Source organism: Suricata suricatta, chromosome 12, assembly GCF_006229205.1.
Source record: "Suricata suricatta isolate VVHF042 chromosome 12, meerkat_22Aug2017_6uvM2_HiC, whole genome shotgun sequence".
Classification (NCBI taxonomy): Eukaryota; Metazoa; Chordata; class Mammalia; order Carnivora; family Herpestidae; genus Suricata; species Suricata suricatta.
In genome coordinates, this window is record NC_043711.1 from 49,644,124 (window position 1) to 49,668,926 (window position 24,803).

The following is a 24,803-nucleotide window of genomic DNA, read 5'->3' on the forward strand; positions in this document are numbered from 1 at the left end:
AGGAAAAGGAAGGACAGCGTGCCCAGACTATGCATATGTGTGTGTGATTCATATATATGTATTGCATTTTATGCCTTTACATTTTTGAAAGGACACACAAAAGGAGATGGTGTTTGCTTCTGGAGAGGAATCAGAGGTGAATAATGATTTTTACCCTTGGGAATCGTGTGTGGTTTTTTTTTTTTATCTTATTGATATGTTTTGCTGGTTTAAAAATCTAAGCCAGATATGAAAGACTGTATGATTCATGAAATGTTTTAAATGGCAGCCAGGTGTCCCCTCAAAATAATTCTAAATAAACATAAGTAGATGAGGCAGCGCCTGGGTGGCTCAGTCAGGTAAGCGTCTGACTCTTGAGCTCAGCTCAGGTCTCAATCTCAGGTTGTGAGTTCAAGCCCTGTGCTGGGCTCCAGGGTAGGCAGGGAGCCTACTTAAAAAAAAAAAACAAAAAAAAAAACACATAGAAATAAAAATTTTTAAAAGGCTATATGATTCTATTTACCTGATATTTTAGAAAAGGAGCCAAACTCTATTCGCAGGAAAGAGTCAAAGGTTGCCAGGGGTTTGGCTGGTTAGGGGATGGGGAGTAGAAAGAGCATAAGGGAACTTTTTGGCAGGCTAGAAATGGTGGTTACATAACAATTTAAACATGCCAAAAACTAAAAACACACACACACACACACACACAAAAAAAACGGGCCCAAACTTAATTGTCTATGCCTTAAAAGGGAAAAATTCATTTCATGTAAATTATACCTCAAGAAATGTATCTTTTTAATTCGAAGATTTAAATAATCAATTTTTGAATAGACATACACAAATAGGGACAGAACTGGTAAGACATTTGGCAAGAGTGCAAGTGGTATTTACCCTGTTTTGGGCTCACACAATACTGTGCTTTGTCATGAGGCCCCACAGCATTTTAAAACCGCTCTTCTGAAAGGTCTCCTGTGCTTTCATAATAAGTACCAGCTTGAGCAAATGTGTAAAAACTAAGGCCCAGGGGCTGGGACACAGTGTACCTTAACTATAACGAACCTCTCCTCCACTGACGGCACTTGGCCACGGGAGGGGCCATTCATTCCCCCACTTGGACTGGCCTCTGACTCTCCCAAGGCCCTGTGCTCTCTGGGATTTTTGTTTCAGATACCCTAGCCTCCTCAAAGGCTGCCCTGCTGCTCACTGCCCACAGCTGGTAATGACTCCATTAGTCTCCAGGTTCCTGGAGGAAAAGCAAGAACCTAATTTTCCCTGAACTTGAGAGGGCTCAATGCCAAGAGACTGTGGTCAGGCACTCAGGACTTAACTTGTGAAACTCTGAATCTTAGGAGGAGGAAAGATTGGACACACTCCAAATTTCTGCCATCTTTAGCCCAACTTGGCTTATGACTAACTTCACAAGAGGGGCAGGTAGCTTACTTAAAAAAATAAAAGAAGAAATTTAAGAAACAAAAAGGACACCTGGTTGGCTCAGTCAGAAGAGCGTGCAACTCTTGATATCGGGGTTGTGAGTTCAAGCCCCACATTGGGCGTTGTTAGGTGGAGTGTTTACTTAAAAATTAAATAGGGGCATCTGGGTGGCTCAGTCGGTTAAGCATCTGACTTTGGCTCAGGTCATGATCTCATGGTTTTGGGTTCGAGCCCCGTCTGGCTCTGTGCTGACAGCTCAGAGCCTGGGGCCTCCTTCAGGTTCTGTCTCTCTCTGTCCCTTGCACTCTCTCACTCTATCTCTCGCTCTCTCTCTCAAAAATAAATATTAAAATATTTTAAAAATTAAATACATATAAATACATAAATGTTAAAAAAAGAAAAAAAGAGGGCGGGTTGGTTGTAGCCTCTGCACGTGTTGACCAGGAATAGTTCTCGTGCTGGTGTGAACATCGTGCCTCTGCTCGGAAAGGCCTACCCGGCAGAGCCAGCACAGCAGTGAGCCAGGCCTCTAGCCATGAACGCAAGAGCAGGAAGGCCCAGAATAGAAAGTTTTTTCCTGTTAGCTCTGCAACTCCTCCCACACATGCCTGCAGGTTTGGAGCAGGCCAGCAATAACACTCCTGACTCTCGCTTTGGTAACATGGGGTTTGTACTTACTAAACCCGTATTGGCTTTATAATCAGGGTCAGAAATGACATGTTTTTGATTCTGAGAGTCACAGACTAAAGCATAGTCACCTACAAACTTAGCCTTTCATGCCTAGGTTGTTGGAGTTGCTCTAAGTGGAAAAATGCCAGCTCACACTGATGAGAAACTAATACTCTTTGCGGCTGCAGAACTTATTTTGATATCCTGAAGTTGATAGTGCTGAACACAACAGATAAACTACCTGGCAAGCTACAGAGAGCATTGGTTGAGGGTTGTGTTACAGCCTGATTAGTGCTTTCCCACCTAAACACTTATAGGTTGTTGGTTTTTTTTATGTTTTTTATTTATTTTTGAGAGACAGAGAGAGACAGCACAAGCAGGGGAGGGTCAGAGAGAGAGGGAGACACAGAATCAGAAGCAGGCTCCAGGCTCTGAGCTGTCAGCACAGAGCCCCATACGGGGCTCAAACCCACAAACTGTGAGATCATGACCTGAGCCGAAGCCGGCCGCTCAACTAAGCCACCCAGGCGTCCCCCACCTAAACATGTAAAAGGTGTAATAAACTGTAAAACTGAGAAATTAGAAGAGTTCCCTAGTCCCACCCTGCCACCCAAAGCCCTTCTGATAGGCAGATTTATTTTGGAAATTGTCCTTTATCATATTGATCACATAGTCTGTTCAAGTGTCTGGTGAAGCAGACATTAGTTCCAGAATCAACTGCAGTTCTTTTTTGGAAGAAAAAGCTCTGTTTTCTATAACCCCACATTTTGAAGACTGGTTTGACAGTAGATTCCTCTCCTTCCTTAGACCTTTCCAAACTTCCAGGCAGAGCCCCACCCTAACCCCCAAAGACACGGGCACAGATGTACGTATCAGCACAAATAATTTAATGCAAACTCTCTAGTAACATACATTAGTGGACTTGACAGTTCACTCAGCAGGAGTATTAGGGGTGAGGGGCCAGGGTGTGCGGAGAGCGATGAAAGTAGAGCATGTGAAGACAGGTAGCTGAGGGACAGACCTCATGTCTAGCCTGGTGACCCGTCTTGATCAGCTCAACTACCCTGGACAGGAAGTAGCTGGGCCAGACTAAGAACCCTCAGTTCTTCCTTTGCCTGGCCCACCCCAGATTTCTGGCGCTTTTCCTTGGGAAGGCTTCTTCCTTCGTGGTCCTGGGTAGGTGAGGAAGGTGTGGCAAGGTAAGAAGGTGCCTAGGTGCCAGGCTTGTAGGTGCTACTAGCTGAGCAGAGGAGCCCCGTCTAGTCCTTTGCTGGGGACTGTCTTCAAGGACTAGGGCCTTCACTGCAGTATCTTCAGACAAGACGGGATGATCGATGGGGCCTTGCCCTCAGGGGGCTGCCCTCCCTCTGTGGCATCCAGGAACTGCTGCATATAACATGAAGTGCCAAGCAGCACATGGCCTGTGACTTGCATGCTGAAGAGGGCACAACGAAGAACTTCCCTGGGTAGAAGAAAAAGGCACTAGAGTCAAAACACAAAGAAAACCCTTCCCTACAGCCTCTAAATGTCTTCTCCTCCATGCTACCTCCATTATTTCATAAACTGGTAGAGTGGTGTGTCAACAGGAACAGAGGCTGCCTTCCCTTAGCAGGGGGGAAAGCGTCTATAGACATTGCCTGCAGTCATGCCTTCATTGAGATGTCCGTCACCTCCCTATTTTCTCATGCAAAATTCACACTCATTTAATAAGACCTTTGATTTTTGTAATACTTCTTTGGGCCAGCCCGATTAATCTCCATCCCATGGCTCTATCCTTCATGACCTCTGTTCTAGAGCCCAAGGTCTTTCCAATTCATATGTAGTCTAGCTAATTTTCAGAGCTCTGGACACGAAGATCTCCATGTTTGGTTTTGCAGTGTAATGAGAACAGAGCTTGAGTCAAATAGGCCAGAGTTCTAATCCAGTCTTATCAGCTGTGTGAAGGTTGGCAAACTGCTATAGTTTTGAGCTTCTTCTTTTCTAACCATAAAATAAGATCATACCATTTTGATCCCTCACAGCGTTCTGAGGTTGAAATAACGCAAGTCACTTAACGCGGAGCCTAATAGGTAGATGAATAGGGCAAACGTGGGGTCAAGAGTAGCTGGTGGAGTGCTTGACTATTTTAACCAAATTCTTATCCAAATCTGTTTAAAAGAGATAGATGAGGGAGGGTCATGAGGGATGTCTAGTCCTAGGGGAGATCAGGGAGGGGAAAACAAAAGGAAAATAGATACTTTCTGGCTGCTATTAAAACTTTCAAACTATTAACCTTCATTCCAGAAATGAACAAACATAAGCTTAAGGTATAGGAAGACAAAGATAATTAGAACTATAAACATCTACACATGAAAACTGTTTAAAATGATAAAGGGTTAGAAGTATACCCATTTCTCAAAATGGAGAAGTAAGGCTTAAAACCAGCTGTTCAGCCATAAATAGGAAGGAAATTGTGACACAGGCTACAACATGGATAGACCTCGAAAACATTAGGCTCAGTGAAAGAAACCAGTCACAAAAGGACAAGTTCTGTGTAAGATCTCTAGAATGGGCAACTTAACAGAGATAGACAGTAGAACACGGAGAACACCTGAGTGGCTCAGTCTGTTAAGCGTCTGACTTTGGCTCAGGTCACGATCTTGCAGTTCATGAGTTCAAGCCCCACATTGGGCTCTGTGCTGACAGCTCGGAGTCTGGAGCCTGCTTCGGATTCTATGTCTCTCTCTCTGCCCCACCCCCACTCACGCTGTCTCTGTCTCAAAATTAAATAAACGTTAAAGAAAAAAACAAAAGGAGGACATAGGTTACCAGGGGCTGGGGAAAGGGGGAGTGGAAAGTTGGTGTTTAATTGGGACAGAGTTTCAGTTTGGGATGATGAAAAGGTTCTGGAAATTGATAGTGGTAACTGTTGCACAACATTGTGAATGTACTTAATGCCACTGAGTTGTACACTTTAAGCCAGTTAAAATGGTCAACTTTAAGGGGCGCCTGGGTGGCTCAGTCGGTTAAGCCTCCGATTTCGGCTCAGGTCAGATCTCACATCCGTGGGTTTGAGCCCCGCGTCAGGCTCTGTGCTGACAGCTAGCTCAGAGCCTGGAGCCTGCTTCAAGTTCTGTGTCTCCTTCTCTCTCTGCCCCTCCCCCTCTCATGCTTTGTCTCTCTCTGTATCAAAAATAAATAAAACATTTTAAAAAATGGTGAACTTTATGTTATGTATATTTTAAAACCACAACAATAATAAAGCTATTGTTAAAAAATAAAATAAATATAAAACTATTAAAAAAATAGTAAACAACTGACAACATGAAGCCACCACACCTACTCCAGTTTGTTGTTGTGTTTTTGATACCAACATGTCCACGGGGTTTAGGTCTGAGAGTCTTACTTCCCCTAAATGCACTGAGTTTAACGGCTGAAGCCTCTGCTCCAGATCTTGAAATCTGCAAATTACTGGCATCAAGGCCAGATCAAGATGGGGCATGATATGGTACAGGAGAAATACAGGATTTCTAGCCACATACCTAGGCTCAAGCCTGTCGCTGAATATTATCTCTGGCAAGACTTTAGGTCCCTCATCTGCAGAGTGGATGTGCACAGAATAAACTCAGAAAGCCAAGAAGGTCTGGTGTGCTCTAGCTACGTATGTTCAGGCTGATCTCTGGGGACTCGGAGCGGGATTTCTGAGAAGGCCTCTAAGAACAAGTATCCTACGTGTTTTCAGTCATTCGAATTACTGCTGCGTGCCAGCATTCATCAAGGTCCTGGGGGGCAACAAAAATTTTTCCCGTTGTGGAGCTTGCTCAGATGCCTTGTTTTTCTCTGGATCTTAAGCTTACATCATAGGGCCAGGCACACAGTGGGTGCTCAGTAGATGCTAAATGAAGCAACTGGGGATGAGTAGACTCTCAGAGAAGACACTGGCAAGAAGCCATGCTCCACTACTCCCTAGTTTTGTGGCTTTGGCAGAGTGGGATGTCTCTGCGTCAGTGCCTCATCCTCCCGATAGGGTAGGAATTTATCAGCGCACCAGTGGAGCAGCTGAAATTGGGAAAGATCACCCTAACAGTACTTATCTTATGATTTAACATATTCTCATGCTTCCCGTGTTACTTGATTAGACTTCCAACGTAAAGTAAAACGTTGGAAAGAAGTTCATTCAACAGTATACATGAGTATTGTCCACTGACATGCAAGTTAATTTCATCTATGGAAGAACAGTTGCTTCATCCCTTACCACCCCCATGGAAAAATCCAGTTTTATATCTGAGAATGTGTCTCTTCCTGAAGGAACTGTGTATGTTGGTGGGATTTTGAATTCTCCTTTGAACTGATTGTAACTTCCTGCTGGTTCTCTCTTTAATTAACAAGTTCAATAAAATCTTTGACACATGTTCATCTTTTAAAAACTAATTAAAAGACTACTTAGGAAAACTTACTATTTTAGGTGAAAAAATAAGTTCTGATGGTGAAAGGCAATTAGAAAAATAATGTATCCCAGTTCCAACTGGAGGAGGTATGTGTACCCCTTGGGCCCCTGCTAAAGCACTAGTTCAGCCATAAAATTCTAGACAAATGCTGCCATGCTTTGTCAGCATCAACACTAGTCCCAGGCCCTAGAAAGCTGAGGTCCATGTAAACAGAGAGGGGCTCTCTCGTTGCTGAATACCCACCCTGTCCCCAGCCAACCCTGGTTCACTCACTTCATGATGCGCTTGGCCCGGTAGCAGTGCAGGTCATAGGAAAGGGAGTATGTGCCGTACAGAGTGGCCTTCACATTCAGGCAACCAATGAAGTCCTGTGGGTTCATCTTGTAGAGGTCAAAGGTTACACGGGCCACATCAATCTTGGCGGGCTTATGGGAGAGGGAAAGTTGGTACCTAGTACTCTGTATCAAGAGAAGCCTGTGGTTGGCAACCCACCTCCCACCCCCAAAAAAGGACTTCTCCCAGACTCCCAGTGTTGTTCCTACCACACAGGTGGGACCTCACCTCGGATGGGGGCTGCCATTTCTGCCCCTTCTGGAGGACCATGAATACTGTGTCATCTGCCAAGGTTTGGAAATACTCTTCTGTCTCTACAGTTGTACCATCTTCCTCCAGCACCAGGAAGAATGGCTTGTTTGCCAGCATCAGAGTGTCCCGGACCTGGAGAATAAGATCAGCGATGTTTCTGCCATCCCCATGCAGCCAGAGAGCATGAGGAAGACTCATATTACATCATCTCAGCTGCCAGGGAAAGAGCAAGTGGATAAGGATCTCTGGGGAAAAGACCTGAAACCCAGGCTCTTGCTGTGGGATCATGATCCAAAGTTTTTATATTATGGTCCTTCTTGGTGCCTGGCTTCATGGATATGTTCTAGAACAGTGCTGTCCAATAAAAATATAATGGGAATCACATATGTAATTTTTTATTGAGATATAATTCACATGTCATAAAATTCACAGAGAGGGAGACACAGAATTCAAGCAGGCCCCAGGCTTTGAGTTGTCAGTACAGAGCCCGATGTGGGACTTGAAGCCATGAACTGCAAGATCATGACCTGATCCAAAGTCAGACACTTAACTGACTGAGCTGTACAGGTGCCCCAAAATTCACCCTTAAAGTATACAATTAATGAGATGCCTGGGTGGCTCAATCAGCTAAGCATCAGACTCTTGGCATCAGTTGGGGTCACGATCTTGTGGTTTGTGGTTTCAAGCCCCACGTCAGGCTCTGTGCTAATGGTGTAGAGCCTGCTTGGGATTTTCTCTCTCTCTCTCTCTCTCTCTCTCTCTCCCACTCTCTCTCTCTCTGCCCCTTCCCTGCTCCTGCTCTCTCTCTTTCAAAATAATTAATGAATAAACTTTTTTTAAGGTGTAAAGTGTACAATTCAGTGTGTTTTAGAATATTCACAAAGTTGTACAACCATCACTACTATCTGATTTTAGAACATTTTCATCACCCCAAAAGAAACCCACTACCCATTAGCAGTCATTCCCCATCCTCCAACCCATGACAAACTCTACTGTCTGTCTCTACGAATTTGCCAATTCAAGACATTTCATATAAATGGAATCATATAATAATGTGGTCTTTTTAAACTAGTCTCTTTTCCTCAGTATGTTTCCAAGGTTCATCTGTGTTGTAGTTTGATTCATTTCTTTTTCTGGCCAAATAATATTCTACTGTATAGATACATCACATTTTTAATTCAGTCATCAGTTGACATAGACATTTGGGTTGTTTCCATTTTTTGAGTATTATGAATACTGCTGTTATGAGTATTCATGTACAAGTTTGCAAGTGAATATATGTTTTCAGTTTTCCTGTGTATATACCTAGGACTGAAAATGCTGAGTCACACAATTAACTGTATGTTTAACTTTTTGAGGAGCCTACAAACTTTTCCAAAGCAGCAGTATCATTTTATATTCACACTAGCAATGTGTGAAGATTCCAGTGTCTTCACATCTTCATTGATATTGATTATTATCTCTCCTTTATTTTTTATTTTTTTAATGTTTATTTTCAAGAGGGGGGGCAGAGAGTGTCTGTCCTGTATTTTAGCTATTCTAGTGGGTATGAAGCAGTTTTTATTAGAATTTCCCTAGTGACTAATGATGTTGAAAATCTTTTCATATGTTATTAGCCATTTATATATTTTCTTTAACTTAAAAAATTTTTTTTAAATGTTTATTTATTTTTGAGAGAGAGACACACAGAGGGTGAGTGGGGAGGGTCAGAGAGAGAGGGAGACACAGAATCTGAAGCAGGCTCTAGGTTCTGAGCTGTCAGCATAGAGCCTGTTGCAGGGCTCGAACCCATGAACTGTGAGATCATGACCTGAGCTGAAGTCAGCCGCTTAACCAAATGAGCCACCCAGGTGCCCCTCTTTAACTTTTTTAACGTTTATTTATTTTTGAGAGAGAGAGAGAGGAGCAGTGGAGAGAGAGAAAGAGGATCCCAAGCAGGTTCTGTGCTGTCAGTACAGCGCCTGACACAGGGCTCTAACTTCAAAACCTGTGAGATCATGACCTGAGCTGAGATCAAGAGTCAGATGCTTTTTTTAAATTTATGTTTCTTATTTATTTTTTTGAGAGACAGAGCCCGACGCGGGGCCTGAACCCACGAACTGTGAGATCATGACCTGAGCCGAAGCCGGACGCTTAACCAACTGAGCCACCCAGGCACCCCTCAAGAGTCAGATGCTTAACTGACTGAGCCACCCATTTATATAATTTCTTTAGAGAAAAGTCTATCCCATTTCTTTGCCTTATTTTTAATTGGGTTATCTTTTTATTGTTGAGTTATAGAAGTTCTTTATGTATTCTTGATATTAGATCTGTATCATATATGAGATTTGCAAATATTTTATCCCATTTGTAGGTTGTCTTTTAATTTTGCTAATAATGTATATTAATACACAGAAGTGTTTAATGTTGATGAAGATTGATTTTTTTTTCCCTCTGATTGCTCGTGCTTTGATGCCTGAAGAAACCAAAGTCATAAAGACTTACACCTATGTTTATTTCTAAGAGTTTTATAGTTTTAGCTCTTTGATACATTTTGACTTAATTTTGTTCATGGTATGAGGTAGGAATCACCTTTATTATTTTGCATATGGATGTTCCATTGTCCCGGCACCACTTATTGAAAAGACTATTCTTTCTCCTGTCAAAACTCAATCAACCATAGATATGTGGGCTTATTTCTGGAGTTTCAATTCCATTCTCTCAGTTTGCATGTATTATGGGCTGAATTGTCTACCTCCCAGATTCACATATTGAAATCCTAAGTCCTAGTACCACAGGCTATCTTTGTAGATAGTCTTTAAAGAGGTAATTAAAATGATGTTATTAAGATGGGCCCTAATCCAATATTGATATTCTCATAAGAAGGGGAGATTAGGATAAAGAGACCTACCCAGAGGGAAGACCATGTCAACATGAAAACAGCCATCTGTAAGTCAAGAACAGAGTCCTCAGAATAAACTAGCCCTGATAGCACCTTGATCTCAGACTTCCAGCCTCCAGGTTTAAGGGAAAATAAATTTCTGTTGTTTAAGTATCAGTCTGTGGTACTTTGATATGGAAGTCCCGGAAAACTAATAGAGTATCTGTAAGGTTTAATAGATGGAGGCAGAGATGGGAGGACAAAGAGACCATGTTATGGAGCCAAGAAGGCCTTTATTGGGATCTGCGATTCCCAGGCGAGGTTCCGTGACTCTGGAGTGGGGAGTCAGGGAAGTCACACCTGATATGGGAGAGCAAGGTCTTTTATGTGTGCAGAAGTTCCGGGTTTGAGCTCAGGTGGGCCGATAGCCACCTAGGGTCATCTTTGGACGGTGGCAGGATTCAACTGGCTGTTCGCTTCGGTGGGGAGGGGGATGCTGGAATTCCACGGTGAGGCATTACAGTTTGAGACAGTCCAGATTGAGAGTGGGGGTCGTCAGTCCTGGTGGCACCTGGATCTGTTATCTGGCCTGCAATAAAATGGCTGCTGGTGCTTTTCAAATGGCTTGGGTCATCCTAGGTTTGCAAGTGTGGGTTGTCAGTGTTCGCAGCTTTCCACATCAAAGTGGCCGCTCAGTTGCTTTCCCATGGCAACTCTTACAGTATCTGTCCTTATGTCAATACCACAGAGTTGACTACTGTAGCTTTGAAGTAAGTTTCGGAATTAGGAAGTGTGAGTCTTCCAATTTTGCCTTTTTCCAAGATCTTTTAGCTATTTTGGTTCCATTGTATTTCTAATGAATTTTAGGATAAGCTTGTCAATATCTACAAAAAAAGTAGCTGGAATTTTGATGGGATTGCACTGAATCTGCAGATCAATTTGGGAAGTATTGCCATCTTAACAACATTAAATCTTCTATGAGGTCATGACCTGAGATGAAATCAAAGGTCAAACGCTCAACCAATTGAGCCACCCAAGTGCCCCTTTAGGGGATTTTTAAAAAATTAGTTTTCAGGGGCACCTGGGTGGCTCAGTCGGTTAAGCGTCCAACTTAGGCTCAGGTCATGACCTCACAGTTCATGGGTTTGAGCCTCGCATCAGGCTCTGTGCTGACAGCTAGCTCAGAGCCTATAGCCTGCTTCAGATTCTGTACCCTCTCTCTCTGACCGCCCCCCACCCCCGCTCATGCTGTCTCTCTCTGTCTGTCAAAAATAAATAAAAAACATAAAAAAAAATTAGTTTTCAGGGGCGCCTGGGTAGCTCATTTGGTTGTATCTGACTCTTGATTTCGGCTCCAGTCATGATCTCATGGTTTGTGAGTTCGAGCCCCACATCCAGCTCTCTGCTGTCAGCACCAAGTCTGCTTTGGATGCTCTGTCCCCTTCTTTATCTGCCCCCCATCTCTCTCTCTCTCTCTCTCTCTCTCTCTCTCTCTCTCTCTCTCAAAAAAAATAAACATTAAAAAAAAATTTTAAATCCTTCCTAGGCTTACTGTTATCTTTTAAAATGAAATCCCTCTGTTCTTTGCCATGGCCAATAATGGACTTGTACTCTGGTCACTGCCAACCATATCTATCACCTTATCCTCTTGCCCTCACTCTCTGCTTCTTTCTTTATATTGCCAAACTTGGAAAGCAGTCCAGATAGGCTGATGCCCTCCCGGCTCCATCAGTAAGATTCACTTCTGACCTGTGTTCCATCTTGGAAAGATGGACCCTCACTCTTGTTTCTCCCTATGTCTCTTGGAATTAGGACACTGACTTGGAGTTTCCAAACTCAGTGGCTCTAAGAATCTCCTTAACCAACTGTTTAAAATGACAACTCCTGAGCCTCACTCAAGACCTAATCAGCCCCAGGGCATGCATTCCGGGAAGCCATGTGTGACAAGTCCATTTTAGTACAGGAAGTGGTCCCCAGACCTCAGGTGAAAAACCACTACCAAGTCTAGACTCAAATGTGAAAGAGTCCTGTTGATTCAGGGTATAAAAAATTGGTGTGTCACAGCCACAAATCTCACAAGAGAGGGGAGATTGGCTCCCATGAAGAACAGACGTAATTCACAGCAACAGGGGAGGGACTCTGGAATAGAAGCTTAAGTCAGCTATGATTTCTATATGTTAAACAGACTGTAGTAATCAGAAGCATAATTCAGTGTGTGATCTGCACCAGGTAACGGGGACCTCCCCTGGAGTGCGTAAGCTAATGGGGCAGTGAGGCGTAAGATTAATATGGAGCCAGATTAGATGAGGCTGTAGGAGAGGCTGGGGAGAAGTTACTCCCAGCCTAGTAGAGAGGGAACATGGAAACGGGGAAGGGAGTCGTTCCCAGCAGCTGTTACTACCATCCACAGGAGCTGTGTGTCTTTTGTTTCCTGCTCTGGAAGCTTATCTGATCAATAGTTTAAAGAAAGTCTTCCACAGCTATTAATGAAGCCTGCCATGGAAAGTCAGATTGGAGATGGATTGAAGAACTGCCCTGGCTTAAAGGAGGAGATGGGGAAGAGAATCTCTAAAATCTTACCTATTTCCCCAACTTCCAGGCATGTGTACAATGGAAAAAAGAACCTAAGGGTATTTCCAGTAAGAAAAAAATGCTCCAGGGGTGCCTGGATGGCTCAATCAGTCAAAAGTTTGACTCTTCATTTTGGCTCAGGTCATGACAGTTTATGAGTTCAAGCCCCATCCATGTTGGGCTCTGTGCTTACAGCGTGGAGCCTGCTTGGGATTTCTCCCTCCCTCTTTCTGCCCCTTCCCAGTTTGCTCTCTCCCTCTCTCAAAAAATAAATAAACATTAAAAAATTAAAAAAATATATGCTCTGAAAACAACACTGATTTACTGTTGTAGATATAGGATGGCAATCCTATAGGTATTATACTGCAATATACTGTCCTCCCCCTGTCACCAGACAGACATCATTAATCCATCAGACAACACTCCAGGCAGCACTACCGAGTCATGAGAGCTGGCATCAGAAAGGAAATCTTTCCACCATCTATCCTAGGAACTCCATCCCAGCTGAACTCCCAGCTGATGACCCGGATGACAGAGGCAGCCAGCAGGGCCAGCTCTCAGCCCCGGTCCCCCGTGGTTGGGCTGTGCTGAGGGTCGTCCTGTCCCTCACCTTGTGGAGGAGGTCCTTGAGACTATGCGCCATGATGCCCTTCCGCACACTCCGGTCAGCAGTGGCTACTCTGCAGGGTCGTGCCTTGGAGGTCTCCAGGCTGGACTCAGTCAGTAGCTGCTGGGTCACCATTGAGGTGCACGTACTCACTGCCACATGCCTGGAGTCAATTTGGAAAATCAGAGTGAGCAGCCTGCTGCCTCCCAGCCCTCACCCCACTCAGAGAACTCATTCCCCTACCTCTGTAGGTTGAGCTCATAATATTCTTCCTCTATCCCCCACCAAGCTTGCTCTAAGTCTTAGTGGTCTCACCTAAACTGCTGTTAGGGCAATGCATTTCAAATCTCAGTGATCATAGTCCTCTGGAGACCTGATTCTGTTTAAGGAGGTCTGGGTCAAAGCTGGGAGTCTATATGCCTAATACATTTCAAAGTGGCATTGACGCTGTTGGTTGACACTGACCATGACAAGTAGCAAGGTGATAGAAGACCCATTCCACATTCCCCCAATACCACTGTCCTCTCTTGGCTCTATCTTCCCACCCATAAAGTGAAATGAAGTGGCAAAGCTGAGGTCAAAGTAAGGTAGTTTTGAATTCTGATACACACATGTAGAACCAGAAGAGTAGAGGGGGAACCTGGGTTTTGGAGTCATACCCAAGTTTGAATCCTGGCTCTACTACCCATTTGTTAGGTGAAGATGAGCACTCATGCTGTGCCTCAGTGTCCCCATCTATTAATTTGGTATAATAATCCCCACTTCCCAAAGTTGTGATAAGTTTTAAATGAGATCAAGAGTGAAGCCCCAAGCACAATGTCTACCTTTTTCTACTCAATACATGGTGACAGTGTAGGGACAGGATATCAACTTTAAAGTCACTTGAGGGCTGTCAAAAGGGCAAAATCTGGGACCTGCTCCAGCCCTCCTAAATCAACATCTACATTTTAACAAGAGGCCCTGGTGACTTAGGAGGTTGTTGAAGTTTGAGGTCTGCCTTACAGCTCACAGGTAGCTCCTCTTTGTTTCTACCCTTGACTCTCCTCACCTGGAGAAGGACTTGGGGTAGAGAAGGCTCAGGGACTTCATGGCATATTCCATCCTTGTCACCTGGATTGTGTTGGACCTAGGAAGAAAATAGAAAAGCTAGTTATGGTGGGAACAGAAGGCTCGCTCTCACTCATCATTCAACACAGTGCATCCCCGCCCCCATCCAGGGAACTTCCACTCTGGGTTCTCTTCTCCACTCGCACATGCCTTCCCAGCCCTCCTGTCCAATCCCACACATGCCAACTGAGAGCCCCTCTGAACCCAGCTCATCCCCACTCGGCAGCTGCTCTTTCCTCCCCAAGACTACTCACTCCATGTTTCTCTGACCCTGGCTCTGGTCACACTGATCAGGGATCCCCAGCTGGGGCTGAAGAGGCCCTGCCTGGTTAGTTCCTGTCCCTGGGGGCAGAGTCCACTCTACCACTCTACGCTGGCTGGAGGTGAGTCACACCACCTCCATCTTCTGGGGATTGTTTCCTTACCTACAGTCCAGAGACCTCACAGGCCAGGCTCACTCAGGCCAGGCAGCACGGTCTAAACCCGCTCTCTCTTTCCTGTGTCCCTGAAGAGTCTGAACCCCTCCTGAGGCTTTCCACTAGCTGAAAGGATTTTCTGTGTTCATGAATGTTAGATACATTCTATATCCTTTCTCCCCAGTCCCAGAGCTGCGAGCTTCATGTGGCTATTGAGCACTCAAAGTGTGGCTGGACTGTTAACTTTAGTTAATGTTAACTAATTTAAACTGAAACAGCCACTGTGGCTGATAGCTACCGGCAACCATACTGAACAGGAGAGATCCAGCTGACAGCCCTGGGCACACCTGCCACTTTCTCTCCTAAACCTCTCTGCTTCAGTTCTTGCATGCTCCAACCCCCCACCTTCAACATACTCCTCTGGCCCAGGGCTAGACATACGCAGCCTCGAAGCCCCAGTTTCACTATTTTCCACTCTTTGGAAAGCCTTTTTAGATGGCTCACACAGTCCCCTCTTCATCTTGCCCTTCCTACTTCCTAGAAGTGTGCCTCATTGTCTATTTCTGCCTTAGCCCCACTGATCCTTAGGTGCCTCGCCCTGAGATGTTCTCCCTGTTCCCAGCGCAGAGAGGGCCTGACAGTGCAAGGGGCTTAAGAAGTGGTCATGGAACAAGGAGCCCCCTCCCCCGTGGGGTAAAATCAGTCTTTCTTTCTAACAACTTGGGGATTCCCTAGGCCAGCCCTATCTGTGAACCCCTCAACTAGCACTACCCTAGTCCGCTTGCTTCAGCTTCACTCCTCACTCCTTATCTGAAGCCAAATTCTGTCAAGCCCACTTCACCTGCTCTCCAGGAGCTGCCCTGTCAAAACCCCCAAAACAAAAACTTACCTCTCTCTCACAGTTTCCTTACTTCCTTAGGACACTGCCCAGCCCAGCCCAGCCCTGCCTCCATTTTATTTCCAGCTCCCAAGGAAGCCCCTCCCCTGGTCTTCAGCCCCAGCTGGGGAAAAGAGCAGGGGCGTGAGTGTGCAGTTCTCACCCTTGGGATTTGGGGCCAGCCTAACTTCCAGAAAAGGCCCGAAAGGAGGGGAAGAGGCATGTTTTGAAAGCTTTGGGACAGGCTCAAGACATGGTATCAGGCACAGAGGGCACAGAAAACAGGCAGATGTGGGGTGTGTTCCCAGCTCCGCTTGAGTTCACTGAGTGTAGACCAACTACCTCACTTCCGTGAGCCCGTTTCTCTCACCTGTACGACAGAGGTAATGTTGTCCCCTTTGTTAGGGGATTGAGGTGAGGATTTGTGATAATAAAAGCTAAGCCCTTTTCAACAGAGACACTTAATAGGTAGAAGTGAATATTGATGTTGTAATATAATTATTTAATAATAGTAGAGGGACGCACGGGTGGCTCAGTCAATTGAGTGTCCCACTTTGGCTAAAGTCATGATGTCATGGATTGTGAGTTTGAGCCCCACATCTGGCTCACAGTTGTTAGCACAGAACCTGCTTTGCATCCTCTGTACCCATATCTTTCTGTCCCTCCCCCACTTGTACTCTCCCAAGAGTGTAAGGTCTTACCCTTGACCCAGCAATCCTACTCCTATATATATTGTATCTTCTTCTGTCTTATATATATATGTGTGTGTGTGTGGGTGTATGTGTGTATATATATATATATATATATATAATCTCCTATCTTTTATATATACATTATATATGTGTGTATATAATTTTATATATATAATTACCACACCCAACTAGCTAGTTTTATTGGAGGAGGGCACATGGAGTTAGCAATGTGAAGACAGTTGGGACCTGAGGTTGGGAAGACCACCCTCCCCTCCCCATACATGTCTAAAGCCCCCAGTAAAAAATAGCCAACTATGGGAGAGCAGCTGAGTCAGCAACTGTGGGCTGGGAAGGGGACATGGAACCCGAGGGCAGCAGAAGAGATCATGCTGTGCTGGGAGGGTCCAGAGGCAGTGGTGGTGTGAGTAACCGGAATACAAATTTCTGCATCTTCCACAGAGAGCGATATAAAGAGAGAGAAATCCTTCACTTTCCCCTCTCTCCCCTCTGCTCCACGCTGCTTGCCACGGTCCCAGCTCCTCTTTCCATATATATATAGGTATTCAAGAGAAATAAAAACATATGTCCACACCAAAACTTATATACATGAGTGTTCATCGCATTATTCATAATAGCCAAAAGGTAGGAACAACCCAATGTTCATGAATTGATGAATGGATTTTATCAATAAAAATATAAAATATAAAAATGTGGCATATCCAACAAACCATAAGAGACTCTTTTTTAATGTTCATTTATTTGTTTTTGAGAGAGACAGAGTGGGTTGGAGAGGGGCAGAGAGAGGGGAAGACAGAGAATCCAAAGCAGACTCTGCACTGTCAGTGCAGAGCCTGACTGGGGGCTGGTACTTACAGACCAAGAGATCATGACACCGTGAGATCATGACGTGAGCTGAAGTCAGACACTTAACCAACCAAGCCACCCAGGTGCCCCATGAGAGACTCTCAACTATAGAAAACAAACTCAGGGTTGCTGGAGGGGAAGTGGCTGGGGGATGGACTGAATGGGTGATGGGCACAAAGGAGAGCACTTGTTATGATGAACACTGGGTGTTATATTTCAGTGATGAATCACTAAATTCTACTCCTGAAACCAGTATTACACTACATATTAACTAACTAGAATTTAAATAAAAACTTGAAACGAAACAAAATATGGCATATCCATAATGTAATATTATTTGTCAATAAAAAGGATACATGCTGCCTTAATGGATAAACTTTGAAAGCATACAAAGTGAAAGAAGCCAGTCACCAAAGACCACATACATATGTGCATGACTCCTGTTGTGTGAAATGCCCAGAATACACAAAACTATAAACACAGAAAAGAAGTTAGTGGCTGTTTAGAGCTGGGAAAGGAGGGGTATGGGGAATAATTCTAATGGGGAATAATGGGGTTTCTTTCAGGAGAGGTAAATATGTTTTAATCACCCTAATCACCATCTATTTTTAAAATTATTTAAATGTTTATTTATTTTTGAGAGAAAGAGTGTGTGAGCCGGGGAGGGGAAGAAAGAGAAAGAGACACAGAATCTGAATCAGGCTTCAGGCTCTGAGCTGGCAACACAGAGCCCAATGTGGGGCTCGAACTCATGAACCATGAGATCATGATCTGAGCCGAAGTCAGACACTTAACCAACTAAGCCACCCAGGTGCCCCTAATCACCGTATATTTTAATGATGGTTGCATGAACTGAAAATGTACTAAAAACAATTGACTTTATCACTAGAGTGGGTGAATTGTGTGGTATGTGAGTTATATCTCCATAAAGCTGTTTGTTTGTTTGCTGCTAATTTTATAAGTGATTCATAAGACCACTAAAAAAAAAAAAAGAGTTCAGTTGCACATGGATGGCACAGTAGGTTGAGTGACTCTTGATTTTCACTCAGGTCATGATCTCAGTAGTGGGATTGAGCCCCATGTCTCCACATAGGGCTCTGGACTAGGGGTGGGGCTGCTTGGGATTCTCTATCTCTCTTTCTCTCTCCTCTCCCCTGCTCTCTCTCTCTCTCTCTCTCTCTCAAAATAAATAATAAACTTTAAAAAATAAAGTAAAAAACAAATTAAAAAAAAGAGTTCACATTGTGTATCATCACCTAGAGAGTTTGTAAAAATTAAGATTTTTACAAACCAACTGAGCCACCCAGGTGCCCCTAAACTCTCGGTCCCACCCCAGAGTTTCCAACTCAGTATGATTGGCGTACAGCTGAAGAAACTGCACTTCTAACAGATTCCCAGGTGATCTTGAGGGTGTGACTGCTGAGGAACCCCATTCTGAGAGCTGTGTGATGTAACTCTTCTAAGCTTCAGTTGGATCTGATAAGTGGGGATTAAACATAGCTCCTGGGACACCTGGGTGGTTCAGTCAGTTAAGTGTCCTACTCTTGATCGGGCTCAGGTCACGAGTTCATGGTTCATGGGATTGAGCCCCACATCGGGGTCCTCACTGACATATGGTGCCAGGTTGGGATTCTCTTTCTCCCTCTCTCTCTCTGCCCTTCTCCCTCTCATGCGTACATTCTCTCCCTCCCTCCCTCCCAAAATAAATAAACTTAAATGTAGTGCATCCTTCAGGCTCAATAAATCATCATCATCATTATTATTATTATCTAAGTTCTTCCCTGGAGGAGCTCCCAGACAGCCATCAGTAATTATTTCAGCAAATATTTGTTAGGCACTTACTATGTGCCAGTCCTCCCAGGGGCTGAGAATGAGCAGGAAAGAAGATAACCTTGTCCCATGTTTCAAGGAGCGGACATTCCCAGGGTAGAGGGGAGCTCAGACCATATACAAATATGCAAATAAACAGGAAATTTTCAGACAATGATGTCCAACAAAGTGGTATGATAACACATGGCTAAAAAGCTACATTGCTCTGTGGGTTTAGGCAAAACCTCAGAGGAAGTGAGCTTCAAGCTAAATTGTGCTACTGAGAACCCAATCTGTTTGAAGTCCTGGTGGAACGTTTGAGGCAAAGGAAACATCGGTGCAGAGGATTTGCAAAGAGAATGAGCAGGGTGAGGAGACAGGAGCACAAGTCACTAAACTTTAAGGCAGTCCAAGAGTTGGGGTGCCTGGATTGGCTCAGTTGGTTAAGCATCTGACTTCGGCGGAGGTCATGATCTTATGTTTTGCGAGTTTGAACCCCACATTGGGCTCTCTGCCGTCAGCATAGAGTCCACTTGGGATCCTCTGTCTCCCTCTCTCTCTCTGCCTCTCTCCCATGCTCTTGCATGCTCTCTCTCACTCTCTTCCTAAAAAAAAAAAAAAAAAAAAAAAAAAAAACCAACTCGTTAAAAAGAAAAAGCTGCCCAAGAGTCAGAAGAAAAGTACAAACAAGTAGTTTGTACTGGGGAATGGATTGGGTCCCTCCCTTGGACATTCATACCTCAAACATTTATTGAATGTCTAACACGTGATTAGTTGTCCCATGGTAAGCCAATGGATGACTCAGAATCAGCCTGGCCCTGATGAATTCCCATGCTTCATGGGAAGCAGACACAGATAAGAAAAAGATAACCACAGGGGTGCCTGGGTGGCTCAGTCAGTTGAGTGTCCGGACTTCAGCTCAGGTCATTATCTCACAGTTCACAAGTTTGAGCCCCACGTTGGGCTCTGTGCTGACATCTCAGAGCCTAGAGCCTGCTTCAGATTCTGTCTCTTCCTCTTTCTCTGCCCCTAACCTGCTCACACTGTAACTCTCTCTCTCCCCCTCAAAAAAAATGAATAAATGTTAAAAAAAAAACACATTTAAAAAGAAAAAGATAACCACAAGGTAAAGCCCAAGAGCATCTGCCTTAGGGTGGAGGATGGCTCTATGAACCTGAGGATTCTTCACAGTGCTTAGGAGAAGAGGATGGTTTTGAACCAGTTGGCATTTATTTATTCAACAAGCATTTTCTTGAGCATTTATACTATGCCAGGCACTATAGGCTGATGGGGACACAGATGACTCAGTTCTTGTCCCTGTCTGGGGACCTTACATTCTAGTGGGAGAGGCAAATGTTTGAGCTTAGTTCTCAAACTCTGAAGTGCCTAGAAATCATTTGGGATACCTTGAAGTGGAGGATGACTGTAGCTGTGACTCAAAATTAAGAAGCCATCAAAGAAAAGATTATGCATTCATCTACATTTAAGAGTATTCTGAACATCCAACTTGTCATATCTGAGCAGAGTCAAAAGACACACAAAAAGAAATAGTGCAACTAATATAGGCAAGATACTTATCTCCTCTCTCTCTCTCTCCTTCCTCATCTCTCTATATATACACTAAGACAAACAACATGGTAGAAAAATGGGCAAAAGATATGAACATAGTTCAGGGAAATGAAATACAATACAAATGACCCTTAAGCATATAAAAAGACATTTAAGTCCCACTTATAGAAATAAAAAAAGAAATAGAAATACAACACAGACGTACTCAGAGATGTGATTCTTCATCCATCAGACTAGCAAATGTTGTTGGCAAAGCTGTGGAAAAGTAAGGAGTTCAGATATATTTACACATTGGTGAGAATGTAATTGGTCTAACCACTGTGGAAGGCAATGTGGTCAGATCTGTCAAAATTATAGACACCATATATTCTTTGATCCAACAATAACACTTCTGGGATCCAGACTATAAATCTACTTGCCCATGAATGAAATGATATATATATAAGGTTATTAACTGAAGCTATGTTTGTAATGGCAAAATATTGGAAATGATCCAAATATCCTGCAAGAGAGGCAGGCTAAATAAGGTATATTCATATAATGGAATAACACTAGGAAGCTACAAAACAAATAAGTGAGGATGATCTGGGAAAAATCTCCAAGATATATTGTTAAGTGAAAACAAAAAGTAAGGTCTTACTTAGTAGTATGTAGAAAAAGTAAGTAGTCTTACTTACATAGTATGTAGAATACAGTGCCTCTGTATTTTAAAAAGGGCAAAATAATATTACTTTACATTTGCTTATACGTGCTTAAATTCTGGAAATACATACAATAACATTAAAATGAACACAAAGTGTTTCCTTTGGTGGGTAGAGTCAGGGGGACTGGGTTGAGACCTGGGAAGATGCGGAGCAGAGTTGAGAGTGGGAGTTTTCACTGCCTACATTTTTTAAAAATTGGAGAGCTTCATTTTGATACAATTTGCTTTCTTCATAGTCTTATATATTTTATTTGTGCATTTAAAAACTTCATTCTGAGAAGGGATCCCCAGGCTGCCAAGGAAATCCGCTGCACAAAAGCAGTTACAAATTCTGCTCTAAATGATCATGCCTTTCAATCATTGCCTTTCCCTTATGACCATTTATGGGGTTTTTTTAGGTTTATTTATTTAATTTGAGAGAGAGAGAGAGAACTAGTGGAGTGGGGGAGCTGTGCAGAGAGAGAGGAGGACAGAGGATCTGAAACAGGCTCCATGCTGACAGACAAGAGGGAGCCTGATGTGGATCTTGAACCCATGAACCATGAGATCATGACCTCAGCCAAAGTCGGACGCTTAACTGACTAAACCACCCACGTGCCCCAACCATTTGTATTCTAATTGAGATATAATCTTTATTGAGATATAGTTTCCATACCATAAAGTTTTCCCTTTTAAGGTGTACAATTTGGGACACCTGGGTGGCTCAGTCGGTGGAGCATCTGACTCCAGCTCACATCATGATTTTCGATTTACGAGTTCAAGTCCCACAGCGGGCTTGCTGCTGTCAGTGCACAGCCCACTTCAGGTCCTCTGTCCTCCTCTCTATCTGCCCCCCCTCCACTTGCACTCTCTCAAAAATAAATAAATATTTTTTAAAAAGTTATACAACTCAAAGGGTTTTTTTTAGTATATTCATAAAGTCGTCCAATGACCATTACTACATAATTCTAGAATGTTTTATGTTTATTTTAGAGAGAGAGAAAGTGTGCATGAGCTGGGGAAGGACAGACAGGGAGACAGAGGTTCTGAAGCAGGTTCTGCGCTGAGACAGCAGAGAAACAGATGCAGGGCTCAAACCCCTATAATTCTAGGATATTTTTACCACTCTCACAAAGAAACTGCACACCTATTACAATTACTTCCTATTTCCTTCTGGCAATTGCTACTTTACTTTTGGTCTTAATGGCTTTGCCAATTCTGGATATTTCATATAAATGGGATCATACAATATGAGGTCTTTTTATGACTAGCTTTTCACTTAACATAATATTTCAAGGTTCACCCATGTACTAGTATGTATCTTTCTTCACTGCCAAATAATATTCCATTTATGAACATACCACATTTTTATCCATTCATCAGTTGATGAACATAGGGTAGTTTCCACTTTTTTGAGTATTGTAAGTAAAGCTGCTATGAACATTTGTGTGCAAATTTTTGTGTGGATGTATGTTGTCACTTCTCATGGGTGTATATCTAGAAATGGAATTGCTAGGCCATATAGTAACTCTATGTTTAATTTTTTTGAAGTACTGCCAAACTATTTTTCCAAAGTAGCTGTACCATTTTACATTCCTATCAGCAATATATGAGGGTTCCAGTTCCTCCATATCCATGGCAGCTTTTGCTATTGTCTGTCTTTTTAGCCATCCTAGTGGGTGTGAAGTGGTATTTGATAGAGACTTGGAAATGGATTTCCCTAATGACTAATGGTGTCAAACATCTTTTTATGTGCTCGTGTGCACAAATTTATTTATATTGCTTGATTTCTAGACCACATAAATGCATTATCTAGTCAACATTTCACATTAAAAATAAAGAATCACGGGCCCAACTCCAAAGAATGATTCATTTGGGTAAGGGTAAGACCCAGAAATATATGTTTTTAATAAGAATCCCAGGTGATTCTATCACAGATGGTCCTAGACCAGGCACCAGGCTTAACAGACACTGCAATGTACTGGACAAGGACCATGGGAATGGATGTGGGAGCAGGTGATTTTTGCTGGAGTAATGAGATGGGTTTTCAAGGGTCAGCAGGATTTCCATAGGGCAAGAAGAGACCTTCTAGAGAGTATATGGGAAGGAGACAGATACAGGCATAAGTCGCCTCATTGTGCTTTACTTCATTATGCTTCACTTTACTGAACTTCACAGATACCGCATTTTTCATAAGTTAAAGGTTTGTAGCAACCCTGCATTGAGCAACTCTATTGGCACCATTTTTCCAGCAGCATTTGCTCACTTCATGTCTCTGTGTCACATTTTGTTAATTCTCACAATATTTCAAACTTTTTCATGATTATTATATTTGTTCTGGTGATCTGTGACCAGTGATCTTTGATGTTACTACTCTAATTGCCTTGGGTGCACCATGAACCATGCCTATGTAAGAAAGAGAACTTCACTGACAAATGTGTGTGTTGTGACTGTTTCACCAATTGGCTGTTTCTCTCCCCATCTCTTTCCTTCTCCTCAGTCCTCCCTATTTCCTGAGACACAACAATATTGAAATTAGACCAATGAAAAATCCTATAGTGGCCTCTACGTGTTCATGTGAAAGGAAGAATCACAAGTCTCTCCCTTTAAATCAAAAGCTAAAAATGTTTCAGCTCAGTGAGGAAGGCATTTTGAAAGTCGAGATAGGCTGAAAGCTAGGCCTCTTGTGCCAAACAGCCAAATTGTGAATGCAAAGGAAATGTTCTCGAAGGACAGTAAAAGTGCTACTCCAGTGAACACACGAATGATAAGAAAGTGAAACAGCCTTATTACTGATAGAAAGTTTTAGTAATCTGGATAAAAGATCAAATCAGCTACATTTCCTTAAGCCAAAGCCTAATCGAGACCAAGGCCCTAATTCTCTTCAATTCCATGAAGGCTAAGAGAGGCGAGGAAGCTGCAGAAGAAAAGTGTGAAGATAGCAGAGGTTGGTTCATGAGGTTTAAGGGATCTCTATAACATAAAAGTGCAAGGTAAAGCAGCAAGCAGAAGCTGCAGCCAGTTATCCAAAAGATCTAGGTAAGATAATTAATGAAAGGGACTACACTAAACAGGTTTTCAATGTAGATGAAATAGCCTTCTATTAGAAGAAGATGTCATCAAGGACTTTTATAGCTAGAGAGAAATCAACACCTGGCGTCAAAGCTACAAAGGACAGGCTGCCCCTCTTTTTAGGGGCTAATGCAGCTGGTGACTTTAAGTTGAAGTCAATGCTCATTTACCACTCCAAAAGCCCCAGGGCGCTTAAAAATTATACTAAATCTACTCTGACTGTGCTGTATAAATGGAAGAACAAATCCTGGATGATAGCATGTCTTGTTTATAATCTGCTTTATTGAATATTTTAAGCTCCCTGTTGAGACCTACTGTTCAGAAGGGAAAAAAAAACATTTAAAACTTACTGCTCATTGACAATGCACCTGGTCACCCAAGAACTCTGCTAGAGATGTATAAAGAGATTAATGTTTTCATGCCTGCTAATACAAGATCCATTTTTCAGCCCTTGGATCAAGTGGTCATTTCAACTTTCAAGTCTTATTATTTAAGAAACACAATTTCCTGGGGCACCTGGGTGGCTCAGTCGGTAAATCATGCAACTTTGGCTCAGGTCATGAAGTCATGGTTGAGTCAGAGCCCT

The 24,803-nt window shown here is 43.2% G+C and overlaps 1 protein-coding gene across 2 annotated transcripts; it reads right to left on the reverse strand.

Annotated features, from left to right (window-relative positions):
- Positions 1 to 2,945: 2,945 nt before the first annotated feature.
- Positions 2,946 to 15,595, reverse strand: CIDEC (cell death inducing DFFA like effector c). Of its 2 annotated transcripts, none has more exons than XM_029917622.1 (6): positions 15,542 to 15,595; positions 14,178 to 14,255; positions 13,133 to 13,292; positions 7,068 to 7,223; positions 6,780 to 6,931; positions 2,946 to 3,541 (listed from the first exon to the last, which is right to left on the reverse strand). In XM_029917622.1, the coding sequence occupies exons 2-6, from the start codon at positions 14,228 to 14,230 to the stop codon at positions 3,379 to 3,381; spliced, it is 684 nt and encodes a 227-aa protein (XP_029773482.1). In that variant the 5' UTR covers positions 14,231 to 14,255; positions 15,542 to 15,595; the 3' UTR covers positions 2,946 to 3,378. The 2 variants fall into 2 exon arrangements, with proteins under 2 accessions (XP_029773482.1, XP_029773481.1); XM_029917621.1 differs by having other exon boundaries at positions 6,780 to 6,964.
- Positions 15,596 to 24,803: the final 9,208 nt, after the last annotated feature.

Excerpts from the sequence above, each read along its gene's own strand:
- CIDEC (XM_029917621.1), bottom strand. The coding sequence starts at position 14,230 with ATGGAATATGCCATGAAGTCCCTGAGCCTTCTCTACCCCAAGTCCTTC. Across the intron at positions 13,293-14,177 it reads TACCCCAAGTCCTTCTCCAG|GCATGTGGCAGTGAGTACGT; the intron begins GTGAGGAGAGTC and ends AATTGACTCCAG. Across the intron at positions 3,542-6,779 it reads CGGGCCAAGCGCATCATGAA|GGAAGTTCTTCGTTGTGCCC; the intron begins GTGAGTGAACCA and ends TCTTCTACCCAG.